Source organism: Telopea speciosissima, chromosome 10 (assembly GCF_018873765.1).
Source record: "Telopea speciosissima isolate NSW1024214 ecotype Mountain lineage chromosome 10, Tspe_v1, whole genome shotgun sequence".
NCBI lineage: Eukaryota > Viridiplantae > Streptophyta > Magnoliopsida > Proteales > Proteaceae > Telopea > Telopea speciosissima.
Window position 1 is genome coordinate 60,067,348 of NC_057925.1, and position 15,694 is coordinate 60,083,041.

At 40.0% G+C, this 15,694-nt stretch overlaps 1 protein-coding gene across 1 annotated transcript in view; it reads right to left on the reverse strand.

The window, feature by feature from the left end:
* Nucleotides 1-13,088, reverse strand: part of LOC122642536 (TBCC domain-containing protein 1-like) — a 33,669-nt gene extending 20,581 nt beyond the window's left edge. Inside the window, exons 1-3 of the mRNA XM_043836038.1 lie at nucleotides 12,483-13,088; nucleotides 11,673-11,813; nucleotides 1,049-1,426 (exon numbers count right to left, since the gene is read on the reverse strand). Coding sequence (XP_043691973.1) covers nucleotides 1,049-1,426; nucleotides 11,673-11,813; nucleotides 12,483-12,971 — 1,008 coding nt within the window. The 5' untranslated portion in view covers nucleotides 12,972-13,088. The remainder of the gene's footprint in view (nucleotides 1-1,048; nucleotides 1,427-11,672; nucleotides 11,814-12,482) is intronic.
* Between the last annotated feature and the right edge of the window lie 2,606 nt (nucleotides 13,089-15,694).

A 15,694-nucleotide genomic window follows, 5' to 3' on the forward strand; every position in this document is an offset into this window, starting at 1 on the left:
GACCACATGTTCCACCTCCCATTCCCTAATTCCTTATAAAATACACTTCCAAACAACCTGGCAACTCTTCTTTTGAAAAGATTAGAAATAGCAAGCTCTTTGCCCAGTGACTGCCCACAAATAGGGCTTTCCAAAGTATATTTATCCTCTTTTTTTGGGTAGTGGGGATGGGGATGGGGTAAGAAGGTTTATCTATCAAATGTTTACCATAGTAAATATGAGGATGGGACATATTTGGGTAAAAATCAGCATGTTTCAGAGGTACTAGCTCCCTGATTGATGTGTAAGGCAGTTTCCGGGTGCCGATGTAGATGGGGCTAAATTTGAGCAGCTTTATTTTTCAAGAGTATACAGAAGAATATAATTGACTATAGAGGGGGGGGGGGGAGAGGCAACAAAAAAAAGATAATAAATTACAGTAAGAAATAACTGGAAAACCAGGTTTTTTTACTCGACTCGCCCTTTTCAAAACCTGGTGACTCGGGCAAGTAATGTTTTTCGCCTTTTTTTAAAACTCTTCTTTCTCCTCCTTGTCTGAGTGAGGGGGACTAAGAGAGTGAGGCTATGGTTGCTTCACAGGTGAGAAGAAAAAAGTGGCTAATATTAAGACAAAAAACAAAAAATTCTAAGGTTTTGTTCAGTTGTAGACCAAACTTATGGTCTATGAAAAGTATATGACCCAATAATAAAAAAACACTCGGTGAGTTTCACATGACTCAGGCAAAAACTGAGTCAAGGAAAACTTGGACCTGGTCTAGTCATTTCTTGAACCTGAGCAAATCTTCATGACTCCAGACCAGGTTTCATGTTTTTTGACTCGAGTCGGGTGACTCAACCGAGTCAAAACCTGGTTTTTCAACTATATACTAACAATATACGAACATCAATTCATCTGGCTAGTTAGGAACAATATTGCCTGGAAATCAGACATCAAAAAATTTAATAAGCTTCTAAAACAGATAAATGCTTCAGCTGCAGCAGATATCAAGAGGGAAAAAATGAATTTGCACACCGAGATACGTAAAAAAGAAAATGCTGGAAGCCTTACCTTCACAGAAGAACCTTTAAGATCAGATGCTTGCTTTACAATTGAAGCTTTGGAAATTCCCTCGACAAAGCAGGGACTCCTAGAACCACTGGAACCTTTGAATGAACTAGCGCATGCATCAGCCATAGCAACATCCTGATCAGAGTTATTGGGTGGCCCATTTTCTTTTGAAGAAATTCTTTCAGATATATGTTCTAAAGCAGCGGCTATATTTTGCAAAACCCAATCATGAATTTGCGATGCAGGAACAGGAATAGCAGGCATGTCGGGATCAGAATTTGCAAAAAATGGTGCAGCTTGGCTCAATGGAACTTCAGATCCCTTTTCACCGAATTGAATGAGAAACCCAAGGTGCTCAAACTTCTCTAAGGTTAAAACCTGCAGACAGGAGATAATTACCTTATAACATGTAAAAGCTTTTACATCTTTCGAAGCAAATAAAATGATGAATAGCCAGCAAAGGCTATTGTGGCCAAACCACCAAACCCACGCACTAGAATGAGATCTTAAGTTCTGTTAATCCTTTGAAAGCTTCTGACTTATGGCTCTCAGAGCAGTAAAAGAAGAAATGTGATAAGATCGATAGAATGATGGACAATAACTATTTGAACAAGAGAATAGGGAGAGATATAATGCACTAACCAAAGGCTACATTCACCTTTTTCAGAAGTACATAAAACATATAAGATGGTTTACGAATTAAGTCAATTTTTTATGGTTAAAGAAAAGTACATTGAGTTCCTCCCACATACCCTTTAAAGCACTATAGTAGTCGCCAATAGATTTTCCATTCTGCCTGAAGGAGAAAAACTTCTCATATAAAACAAATATCCTGGACATGCTTTTGTCTTGAGAGAAACTCTCTTTGAGATCGTCCCAAACACCCTTGGTTGGGGTATGAAAAATGACATTGGCAACCACAAAAGGGTCCATACTATTCCGTAGCAAGCAAAGTACAGTGGCATTGTCCGCCATCCATTCAGGATATTCAGAAGCAGTCGTAACAGGTGGCTTAGTAAAAAAATCCCCCACTTGGTGATGATATAAACCCTAACTGCTTGTGCCCAGAGAAGATAGTTGGATGCACTGCTAAGGTTGATAGATGTAATTTGGACAATAATGGTGTCCGTTGAGGATTTTGAGTCACCCATGACGTGTATGAGACGATAACCAGCAGTAGTATATCACCAGAAAAGAGAACAGATAGATCACCCAAATTCTGGGGTTACAGTAGTATATCTTGAACTCCACAGATAATTACGAGCCACCAAAAAACACTGTATATAGAGATCTCGAATGGACTTAAAGAGGATTAAATATCGCAGAAGGAATCAGAGCATAGATTAGCCTGATATTGGTGTCGAAGAACCCCAAAATATCACTTACTTCCAATGGTAAGATTAAAAGTAATTGAAGAAATCTATTCTGCCTGAATTTTTGCAACCTGAAATGGGAGATTTACTACCACAAAGAAATCACAAGATGGATCAGCCCAATATTGGGGTCGAAGGACCCTTTGATGATGGCCAATAGTATCCCAAAATCTTACTCAAATCTGAGGGCCAGATTAAAAATAATTTAAGATACTAATTCTGTCAGAAAACTCTGAAAAACACCGCTAGGAAGAACTTCCAGCAATAGTTAGTAGCAAACGAGGACCTGGATCAGCCTCAAACTTGAGTGTAAGAACTTTACCAGTAGGTTCAACGATACCCTGGAAAAATTAGATCCAATAGGCAACCATAAGAGGAGTAATAATGTTCATCAATTCAGGCAAAATTGATCCACGAACAGGGTATCGCCGGGAGGACAACCAGCAACCAATCTTCATAACATTAATGAAATCACTCTATGAAATAGGTGTAGCAGATCAATTCCTTCATGTAGGTAGCATAAACAAGAGAAACCCTAGTTTATTTTCATATAATCAATAACTAGGGTTTCATAGAGTAGGTAGGGGCCATAGGGCAGCATAGGTTGTGGCAAACCAAGAGAGAAAACTCTTAGAAGACTATCAAAACAAGGATTGCTCTGATACCATGTAATAATATTAGAGATCAGAGGACCAGCAATGGAAAGAAGAAGAAGATGAAGTGAAGAGAGAAGAAACTGAGAGAGGGAGAAGAGTCAGAACACGATAGAGAGAATACCCTCTATCGTTACTAGCTAAAGCTTTACACTTGACAAACTATCGACTCTTAGTAGGGATCCTACTAAGAGTGGATGACTAATTACAATGTAAGACTAATAACAATAGAACCAAATTACTTCCCAAGTCTAATAACAAAAGGAAACAACTAAAGAGAGATATTAGCAACTAAAGACAACTTTGAAATTAGATACGATCCTCCAGTACACTGTTCCATGGGTGTCCATGGAACACCACCCCATGATACACACTTTAACACACTTCAAAGGTATAACTGTATAAGTGAGCAATGTATTGTGTAGGATCAGGACGGTAATCTTGTTCTTTGTATTGGGTATTTTGGTCGTTCTGAAAAATGACTGGATCTTTTGGTAAATCAAAACTTCATTTTGTTTAATCTACTAATTTTCGCAAAAAAATCAAGGTAGCACCATCTGTGAACAGTGTACATATTCTAGAATCCTTCTATATAACAGAGATTAAATCCACAAGAAAACAAAAATGATAACTTTTTTGATATGATAAGATAACAAAAATTATACAATTTACAATGATATTTTCTATTTAACAGCCACATAAGGTTCTTTTTTTATTTATGATAACTACATAAGGGGTTTTTTGAGGAAATACATACAAACTTTTGCGGCATTAACAAGTCAGGATTTAAAATGCTTGACTAACTTGTGTGCCATTTTCCTTCAGTTGTAATGATGCAGCAGCCATCGAGTGGATGGATTAAGAATATGCCCAGCCCAAAAGGCTCAATTCTAGGGTCATACAAGGTCCAAGATGGTAGTTGATTTACTCTCAATTGTTTTAAGTGATGGGAGTATTCGTGTAATTTCACAAGTCTATTAAATATGAGTTGGCAAAAAATTGTGTTGGTCCTCCTTAGGTAGTATTATATAGGTGGGTTAGTTCGTAGAAGCTTCAAAATATTGTTGAGTTAGATTAGTGGTTCATTTTTAAAGAGTCCTAGCTGTTGCCTTTTACTTTGAAGTGATTATAAGCAACGTCAACCCTGTATCAGTTTCCGTAACTAAGTTCTTTTTCGGTTTCCCCCCCCTGAATGTGACTCGAGTGCCTCTTTCCCGCTTCTCTCCCCCCTGTGCTTCTCCCCCTTCCATCTTATTGAAGTCCCTTCTTATATTTAATTCCTTCCTTCTTTAGTTATCTCTCAGTTACTACAAGTTCTTCAAGCTATGTTCTTCAAGTAACAGGTTAGTTCTCCTTACCTATCTCCATAAAAAGGGTTAGTTCTCCTTATCTTCGTTAACTACTTTTCTTTTTCTCTATTATATCTTTTCTATCACATTCTCTCTTTTCACACTAATTTTCCACTAATATTTCATATCTGAAACTTTTATATTCTACTCCATTCTTTTCAGTTATTCTTTTGCATATTCTTATATGTAAGGTTTTAAAACTCTGTTTCGACCAGCCAGAAACCTAGATATGGTCGAAACCAGGGATTTTTTCCCAGCCAACTCGAGGTGGTGGTTTCAAGGCCCAGAAATGGTTTTTTTATCTGAAAACACAATGCATGAACTATTTACACCCAAAAAAAAAAACACTCAATATGGTACTTGTGGTTTTTTACTGAAGTTTACTAGTGTACGCATAGTGTACTAAGAATCATGGTTATCAAAGGAGGCAGTTATTTATGTCAAATACCATTTAAGTAAATGTTTTATATTTGTTATTTCATTTACTTAAGATATTATTCATAAACAAGCAAATACCCCCATCAAAACAAATGAATATTTTACCCCACTTTTGGTTTTTAGCAATGTTTTACCATATTAAGATTTATGGAATTTATAGATTTGAGAAAACCCTCAGCATATAAAAGTTGAAAATTACACCTACTGTCGAAAATCTAGTTTTTGTTTTTGAACTGGGGGATTGACTTTTATCCTTTTGGAATTTGATTTTTAACTATTTTTATTGGATTCAAATAGGGGGTATTTGCTTAGGAGTAATATATAAAGTGTAGAAACCGCTTCCTCTAAAAGGCCGACCTTTTAGGAAAGGGAGGAAACAATATGTATATCATACAGGAGCTTTTAACACGGCGGACTATCCAAAGGGGGACACAAGTGGATAAATAATTTTTTAACACCTGCCCGCTCCCAGGGGGACTCGATACCGTGACCCCTGCCTGCTCTGATACCATGTAAACAGCCTTGGAATTAATGCTTAGATGATCTGATCAATCATCCCACCCTCTTATTTATAATAAAAACAAATTACAGCAAAGATGGGATTCCCCCCCAATCCTATTCCTACTAGGTATTCCCACTATAACTAGGAATCCCAAATAGGAATCGTATAGGGGAGAAAAACAGGGAAAAAACAATTAAAAACTAATCAAACTAAAATAAGAAAAGAAAGCCAACTAGGACTAGGTTACCCCTAGTGGGTAACGTAGCCTTATCTCAATACTCCCCCTCAAGTTGGAGCAAACATATCGATCATGCCCAACTTGACTAGATTGGGATGAAACAGCTTCCCAGACAATCCCGTAGTGAAGATATCTGCAAGTTGATCAGTAGACGTCACAAAGGGAATGCCAATCAACCCTTCTTCTAACTTCTCTTTGATGAAATGCCTATCCACCTCAACATGTTTGGTACGATCATGCTGTACTGGGTTGTGTGCGATGCCGATTGCAGCCTTGTTGTCACAGTACAACATCATAGGAAGACGAATAGGAACACCAAGATCTTGTAGCAGCCCTTTAAGCCAAAGTAACTCACAAATCCCCTGTGCCATAACTCGAAACTCAGCTTCGGCACTAGAACGAGCAACAACATTTTGCTTCTTACTACGCCACGTGATAAGATTTCCACCTACAAAGGAGCAATACCCAGAAATAGACTTGCGATCTGCAGAACCAACCCAATCAGCATCAGTGTATGCTTCAATCCGTAGATGACCATGCGTAGACAAAAGAATTCATTTTCCGGAGCGACTTCAAATAGTGCAAGATACGAAGAACAGCCTCCATATGTGAAGAGTAGGGATCATGCATAAAGCGGCTCACGATGAATCACGGCGACAAGAATGTCGGGACGAGTGTGTGAAAGATAAATCGCTTCCCTACAAGTCTTTGGTACCGGCCTTTATCAACAGGCTCACCCTCTTTCTCCTTGAGTCGAACAGTAGGATCCATAGGAGTATCCGAAGGATGACAGCCAAGCAACCCGGCCTCAACCAATAAATCTAGGACATACTTCCTCTGGGAGAGAAAAATGCCTTTAGAAGATCTGGCTACTTCAATCCCAAGAAAGTATCGTAGTTTCCCTAGATCCTTAATCTCAAATTCTTGTCCAAGGAAGGTCTTCACCCGTCTGATCTCATCACCATCATTGCCAGTAACCACTATATCATCAACGTAGACTATAAGAACAATGAGTTTTTCACCAACCCTCTTTATAAAGAGTGTGTGATCAACATTACTCTGCTTATAGCCCACAGAAATCATGGCCTTGTGGAACCGCCCAAACAATGCTCGAGGTGACTGCTTCAGCCCATAAAGTGCACGCTTCAATTTACATATTTTTCCTTGGTTTTTGTCACAAGAGAATCCTGGTGGAATGTCCATATACACCTCCTCATCCAATGTTCCATTTAGGAAGACATTTTTTACATCTAGTTGCTGCAAATCCCATCCAAGGTTGACTGCACAAGATAATAACACACGACCAGTATTTAACTTGGCAACAGATGCAAAAGTTTCTTGGTAATCAATGTCGTATGTCTGAGTGAACCCTTTGGCCACGAGTCGTGCCTTATACCTATCCACAGTGCCATCCATCTTCTGTTTCACCACAAACACCCATTTGCATCCAACGGTTTTCTTCCCAGGTGGAAGAACCACAAGCTCCCATGTGTTATTTTTTTTCAAGGCTTCCATTTCTTCCATCATAGCTACCTTCCACTTTCCGTCTAATAAAGCTTCCTGCCAATTGTTAGGAATTCGAATAGAAGAAAGAGAGGAAACAAAGGCATGAAAGGATGGGGAAAGGGAATCATAAGAAACAACATAAGATATCGGATGCTGAGTGTAAGATCTGACACCTTTGCGAAGAGCAATAGGTAAATCAGGAACATTACCAGGTGGAGAGGCAGGTTCTGGATCCGGGTTTGGCAATTGGATGGGTACTGGAGCAACAGTTGATTGGACCTACTTATGTTTCCTTGCATAGGTCTTCATATTACTGGCATCAATCCTCCTCTGAAATTCACTAATAGTCCTCTGGACAGGAGTCTGGACCGGGGTAGCTTGCTCCCCCTGAATAGAAATGGTCTCCCCCTGTTTAGGAACCTCTCCCCCTGACTCAGGGGGAGTACCAGGGGCAGGCCGAACTGGTTCAGACTCATGGTAAACAGACTGAAATGGAGGTGGAGAGTCAATAGTCAGCACATCTTCACTAACACTCTCCCCCTGAAGAGGTGGGGACACATAATATGGAACATTTTCATGAAAGACAACATCCATGCTGACAAAAGTCCTGCGGGATGGAGGGTAATAACATTTGTAACCATTTTGGGTAGCAGAGTATCCCAAGAAAATGCAGCGGAGGCTACGTGAGTCAAGTTTACCAGGGGACCTTGTATCCCTGGCATAACAAACGCAGCAAAAAACTTTAGGTGGGACTATAAAGGAAAAAGAGCCAAGTAATAGCTCAATAGGGGCTTGCGAAAGAAAAACCTGACTGGGCAACCTATTAATTAAATAGGCTACAATAAGGACAGCATCCCCCCCAATAAAGGGAAGGGAAATTGCGAGCAAACATAAGAACCCTAGCCACTTCCAAGAGGTGGCGGTTTTTTCTCTCAGCCACACCATTTTGGGCTAGAGTATCGACACAGCTGGTCTGATGGAGGATTCCATGTGCAACAAGGTATTTTTGGAACTGACCTTCTATATACTCTTTCCCATTGTCACTCCTTAAAATTTGAAGAGTGGCATTAAATTGGGTCTTAATCATTTGATGAAAGTGCTGAAAACATAAAAAAACTTCACTTTTTGTGTGCATAAGGTATACCCAAGTGAACCTAGAATAACAGTCAATAAAAGTGACATACCACCGATGGCCAGCCAGGGAAGCTTTCTTACTAGGCCCCCACACATCAGTATGAACAATATGGAATAAGGAAGAGGATCTTTTATTAGAAATAGGGTAAGTTGAACGTGTCTGTTTAGCCAAGACACAAGGCTCACAAAAAAAGTCTTCCTTATTACAGTCTTTAACTAATGTAGGAAATAAATTTGATAAAGTACCTACGGGGGGAAGGCCTAGTCCAGAGTGCCATTTATGTAAGTCAGAGGAGAAAGATGCCGAAGGTAAAGTCTGAGTATGTTTAGGATCACCATCAAGTAGGTACAATCCACCATGCACTTTACCCGATCCAACCGTCTTCCCCGAGTCCAGTTCCTGAAAGACACAGTGAGTAGGAAAAAAAGTCACTTTACAATTTAGGGATTTAGTGATACTGCTAATGGAAAGAAGGTTAGTTGTAAATTTGGGAATATGCAACACAGATGACAGTATAAGAGAAGGAGAACAACCAATGGTTCCTTTCCCTGAGATGGAGGAGAGGGACCCATCAGCAATTTTAACTTTATCCTTACCAGAAGCAGGAGAATATGTATTAAAACGACTGGAAGAACCTGTCATGTGATCAGTAGCACCATGTAGAAATATTTATTTAAATGATATCAGGCATAAATAAGTGTTTGTCTTGGTTTCAGGCCAAGTTTCCTCAAGTTTCGATGGGCATAAGTGTTGAAACTTGCGACATTACCAACATCTCGGTCAAAACCTGTCGAGTTAAGGGATTTTTAAAAGTCGCACTTATCTCGTCTTAGTTTCTTGCAAAACCGAGATATCTCGGTCAAAACTACCATGTATATATATATATAGGAAAGAGAACACTACCTGGTCGCATACGGCATGCGGCTCCTGAGCCCAGACACAGGGCCGTGCAAATTGACCGCCGCGTCACCATGGAAAGGCAAAAATCTCTGGGGGCATGGCAGTCAGTTCGCACAGCCTTATGACTAGGCGCAAGGGTCGCGCACCGAAAACCAATGATACTATCAAATCTATGTACAGTAATGGAAGATAGGTTACTAGTCCCAAAAAACCCACAAAATTCAGAAATTGGAATAAACACAAAATTAGAAACTTAGAGTTTTCAGCCAAACCAGCCATGTGATTGTGATCACACTTGGATCGAGTGTAGAGGTTGATAAGAGGATCCTTGGCTCCAAATCATCCAAATGTGATGGTTGGATGTTGAGATATAAGAGAAACACAAAATTAGAAGGTTATGGAAAACCTTCAAAACAGAGCCGATCTTGGACTCCAATGGCAACCGATTGTAGACCTTGATGGTAGGAGCTTTGTCTGCAAGTTTGGGTCAATCTTGATGTCTAGAAGTGGAGATGAAGGAGGGAGAATGAAAATAGAAGGTTAGTGGATATGGAAGGTTCAGCCTGTGGAGTGGGGTGAAATAGGAGATCGAGTGGAAGGAATAGAAAGGGGATGATGTGCTTCAAAACCCAGCAGGGATTGTTGATGGAATATAGAGATCCACAGCCTTGAAGTTGCAGCAGGGAGTCAACACACAGGAAACAGCAGCAGGGTCACTCGATAGGATGATGCAGCAGCAGCAGCACAGCCTGTGCTTGAGATTGGAGAGCAGCAGCAACCTTCGAATGATCTTCTCAGTGGTTGTAACAGCTTCAATACACAGCAGCACAAGGGAATCTCAACTGTGATGGAGAGAATGGAGAAGAAGAGAACTAGAAGGTAGGGGTTAGGTGAATTAGGCTCTCTCAGCCTGGCTCCTTCAGCCCTTCATTGTCACTCAATTTGACAAGGAGAAATCACTGCTCAAAAGCCATTTTCATTCATCTTCTTAAAATCGTGAGGGGTTCTAATAGCCATTACAAATATATAGAGGGCTATGCTTGCACCTCAAGTTAACAGAAAATAGAAACTTAGCATAATAGACTTGCAACATGAAAATAGAAATTACTTTAAATAACTAGGACTGAGAAAATAGCAACAAAATAAACTCTTCACTCTCCCAAAGGTGCAGCCGAAATCTTCATGTGGTCCCCACCAAAGATGCCATTTGGCCAGCACGTGCAATTCAAAATTTGTCACTTGAAATTGACATTTATACCCTTCATTTAAAGACTTGAAGTAGCTAATAATTAAAGACTGATCTGCCCCACGATTCTTCTAGGAATATTCTCACCAAGCCAAATCAAGGGGGCTGTGATACTGTTCACATGAACAGTGTTGTGGCCTCTTTTTCTTCATGTTTTGTCCTACATCACACAGCTCCCAAAGGAATAGAATCCTCAAAAATGATTCGAGGTCTCACTTTGAGCCTGTGATATCTAATCACATTTGCTGAATAGCCTGTGAAATCTAATCATGTTTGCTGAATCTTCTTCCACAATTGCATGAATCCGCCCCTTATTCAACAGCAATTCAATTTCAATTTTTGGAGCTATTAGCTCTGCTCTACAGCTCTAGTAGAATCATCTTCCCCTATAGACCCTGAGAACACCCCAGTCACAATTCCATCCCACAACCTGATTATTCCCCTAATATCAAGGGGTTAGGATTACCCAGGGAGCAGCCATCTTTGTTGAGCTTAGCCACGCCTTCAAGAGGGGGTTGCCATCTAGATGTCCTCTTCAATTTCATGACCAGAATAGGATACCAATCTCTAAATAATTGGTCAACAGGAGAGTAGTGCCACAACCATGTGAGCTTCTCCGTCTTCAGGAAAACACAGGAGTGATGAAACCAACTAACGAAACGAAACCAAACCAGTGGGCAAAGGGGGGAAGTAGGAAAAGATGGTTAACATATTCTCCGTCTCTCAAACACATCAAACAAACTTGAGGGGATTAGAACCATCCTGGTATTTTCTTTTAACAAACATCAGCTTTTAGGACCTTCTTATGATTAATTTCCCAACCCAATGCCCTGCATTTTAGTGTTATTTTGCATTTTCATAAAACCTTATAAGGAAAAGAACCACATAGGTTCTCCTTATCATTTGGCATAGACAATGTTACAAGCAGAAACGAAATCACGTCCTTTTACATAAATTCTCTCGTAATTCCAATGTAACAGATGTAATGGTGAACTTTCTTACTAAATCACTTCCTGTTACTTATGTTTCCTCTGGCACTAAACTAGCTATAAGTATTTGTATTTCCTATTAAATTAGCAGAGTAAGAATATTCAGTAACTTTGTTAGGTTAACAACTTACATAGAACATGGTTATATCTACAGAATGCAATTGTATCTCCCCATTCTCTTCATTACTAAATAATTTTTACTTCTTAGAATGTCTATTGCAAAATTCAAAACACCCTAGATCATTATCAATTAGATATAAGATGGTAAAAAGGAAACGGTAAAGAGCAGTTTTACCAACGACTCCTCATTCTCGCCTTCCACAGACTCTGCCAACAGACCAAGGATGTTAGCCATGTGCTTCTGTAGATACGATAGCTGATGGGCCTCTTCATCAGCTTGTGATGGCATAAAACGACGGCTGTTGCTGCGCACCAGCTGCAAAGAATGCAACACCATGGTTATCGTGGGCTTGATCCAAATCTCACACCCAAATATGAATCACACAATCTTTAGGTTCATAAAGACCAAAATATGCTCACGGTACCAAATTAGTTCAAAATTCACCTATGAAACTTGAATGTAATATATCTCAGCATAGATAAATATAACGAATTCTTTAAACAACTAGCAAATGAGCACGTGCAAAGCACAGGCATACCATTATTATCAATCACATTTTATGGGGTGAGTCAGATTGGTTTAGAACCTTCCAAATATCTCTTTGCATAATGTGCAATAAATCCGGGAAGGAAATTATCCAGCAAGTCCAGATTAACAGAACCAGATTGCAACCACAGCTGTTCCCCAGTCATCTGTCGCACAAGCTACTTATACAAATTACCAAAGAAACTAACTCCCACCCTCCCCCACCCCCCTCAAAAAAAAAAAAAAAAAATACAGTAATAATTCCAGAAGCTGGGACTAGAATATAAGATTCTTGAAAAGACAATTCTTGAACCGACAGACAAAGAACTAAGTCAATTCACATCATAAATAATTTCGACAATGCCATCAAATAATCCAAGTAAAGCTGCAACAGAAAGTGTAAACCAACAAACACAAGTATTGGATATCATAAGCAAGTAAAAATTAATCATTCATTACCTGCAATGGCGAGAGCGCCGATAGGAACCCGTCAAAGGCGGAAGTGGAAGGCCAGACATCAGCAACGGCAGCAGAATCCTTGTGGGTCCTGGGGAGAAGCCTCTTGTAAGATTGGATGTAAAGGAACAGAATCAAGTCATTAATATCGGCGCCAACAGAATCCAAGTCGGCAGGCTTAGCAGTGACGAGAGGGTCTGAATCAGAGGGGAGCACAGCGGCGAGGGTGTCAAGGACGAGGCGAGCATTCTCGATCGAGATCTGAAGAACTTGTGAAACGCCATCTGCATTGATTCGAAGAGAAGAAGAAGCAGAAGCTTGTTGGACGAACTTTTCCTTGAGAGGGCCTAGGGTAGTTGTTCCATCAGAGAATATGAGCTTCGGTATTGGGATGAGTCCATGCTCGAATGGCTCTCTTCGTACCCGAACAAAGACTGGTTCTTTGATAGAGCTTGAAGACGAAGATGTCAACGGTTGGATTCCTTCGTTCATATCTCACACCAGAGAGGGAAGAGAGGGAAAAGGACGGAAGGACGTCAGACTCTGAGAGAGAGATCTCTGAGAATTTGAGAATTGCGAAACGAAATGCTTGAGATTAGAGAGTGTGTGGGTAAGCGTGTGTACGGATTCTCTCGTCTCTTACAGGCAGGGAGTGATTGGGAATTACACATTCCTTCGGTGGGTGATTTGGAAATCATCCTCCATTTTCGTGAGAGGAGCAGAAGAAGTATCGACAATTTTATTTTATTTTTTTTTGTCGGAAAAAAGAACGTTATTTCATCACGCACCAGTCGTGTCCTCCTACGTCAAGACGCACAGGGAAAATTATTCTCTTCCATTCCTTAAAGTGTGGTATTGCGGCAGTCATCCACTGGTCCATATCAATGAGATCGGACCATTGGATGCAGCAGCTATCAGGTGTCAACATCTCCACCTAACATTATCGCACTGTCACACTTTAGGAATTGGAGAGGATAATAATTCCACATTACCACCCCATATTGGATGGTTGAGCGTGCATTCACATTGACCTTGGTGCTGACGCAAGGGCACAAATGGTGGACTTTGACTACAGCCAAAAGAGAGAGAGAGAGAGGGATAGAAGGGGGATCGAGATCCTCCCCAACGAGGAAATCACCTAATGAGGCATCAAATGACTGGGATGTGTACCTACCAACCAGCCAGCCCAGTCATTGGATGCCTCATTAGACACTCATTGGGCGATCTCCTCATTGGAGAGGATCCGGATGGGGCAGAGGGAGCTTGCAACTACTAGCAAGGCTTCAACCAACTAGCAGTTGTCTTCAAAAAACAAGACAAATGTTACATCCCAAGTCTTAACCCCCCAAAATATAAAATAAACACCTATAGTGGTCCCATGTTGGGAAAATGATTCCAATCCAACGATTCTACCTACTAAACCTCATACACGAAAGGGACAATTAGGTCTCAATGTCATACTCACGAGTAAGGGGTGGCTAGAGGATTATTCCTCCCCCCCCCCCCCCCCCAACCCCCTTTTTCATTTTTCCCTTCCAATAAAGGTAGGGGTAAGGGTGTCAATCAATTAGTTCAGTCCGGTTTAGGCCATATTGGATCATTTTAGCATGTTACTGTCCCAACCTGAAACCATTAAGGAAGTTTTCGATTTCAGTCAGTTTCATTTCTATCTGGTTTGGTTTGATTTCTTATTGTTTTTGTTGTTGTTTTTAATCGGGCTATCGTCAGGTTTGGTCCGGTCTCTTTTTTATCAGGTTCAATCTGATTTTGATCCGGTTTGATTTTGATTTATACCGTTTCATAAAATCCCAACTCGAAAACCAAACTGATAAAATTTGGTTCAGTTCGCTTTTGACTGAATCGATCGATCCAACCGGTTCGGACTGAACTTTGACACCCTTACTGGATATTTGTCAATAACTTGTCATGTATCAGTTGTTGGAAAAATTGGGAACTTGTACAGTGGAAGGGCTCAATTGTTTTATTTTAAATGGGTTTAAAATAAATAACGCTTCAAACACCCTCCCAAGTCCCACCTATTGGTTGTTTTTTGTGAGGTTTTGTCTACTGCAAAAATTCCAATTCCCAATCTTCACGTGAATGGAATCCATTACATTACCCTATATTGTTACGTGACAAAACGTTATATATAGGGTGTTATCTCGTAAAGAGGTGTGAGTTAGGATTTATTGCTCAGCCATAAAAGTAGTTTATCTTAGATAAATCACGTAAATCTTTTGTGTTCTATGTGTGTAATTATTTTCCGTTTTTCTGTCGCCAATCGTTGTTCTACTACTTTGTTAATTCCTAACAATACATAATTCTAGACCAATTGACCAACTGGTCAACCGACAACATTCTTTTGTTGGAATCTCTCTACGAGACACAATTATTGGCCCCCTTTAGTAGATATGTCCAAGAGGTATCTCTCCTCCATAAATAGAAGACATCCATGATACTTATATGGTATTGTAGTGTTCTTCTCACTCTCACTCTTCCTCTTTGCTACTTGGTCTCGCACTCCATTGTTTTTCTGATCTATGCTTGGATTGGATAGACAAGATGTGTCCAGCACTTTCTCACTGGGTCTCTCTTGCTTGTTGAGCCCTGGGGCAAGGTTTTAAAACAAATTGGTCATGTTTTGGTTTGAAGTTTGTACAACTTGAACATCCCCCCCCCCCCCCACCCCACTCCACCCCATTTTTGTCTTTTTGAGTGTAAAATGCCTTCCCTTCTACATCCTCCGTTGTTCTATTGTCCTCTAACACGTTCTTTTTCAAAAAAAAAAGTTGTTATTTGTTCATGACTCCATACATATGCTACATACAATGCATGCCAATACTACCATTGCTTGTTTTGCAATTTATAGGCTCCATGAGTTTCCTGGAAAAAGCTATGTAAAAGGAAAATTTTCTAGTAAATTCTTACTTTCTTGTACTGAATTTTCCAGTGTTGTTATTGGTAAATCCTGATCTCAACTTAATTTAAGAAGTACTAGGGGCAATTGCATACTTTTGAGGATTGAGGTTTCTCTATATTGTATTGCATGAGATGCTATATATACGGGTTGAGGGTTTGTAATTTTATCATCAAAATAGTTGAAACTCATCTGGTCGCTCTACAATGGACATAACCCACCTTGGATGATCCCGTAAATCTGTGTTTTGTGTGTATGTGTGATCGTATTTTTTTCATTTTTTCTTTTGCAAATCATT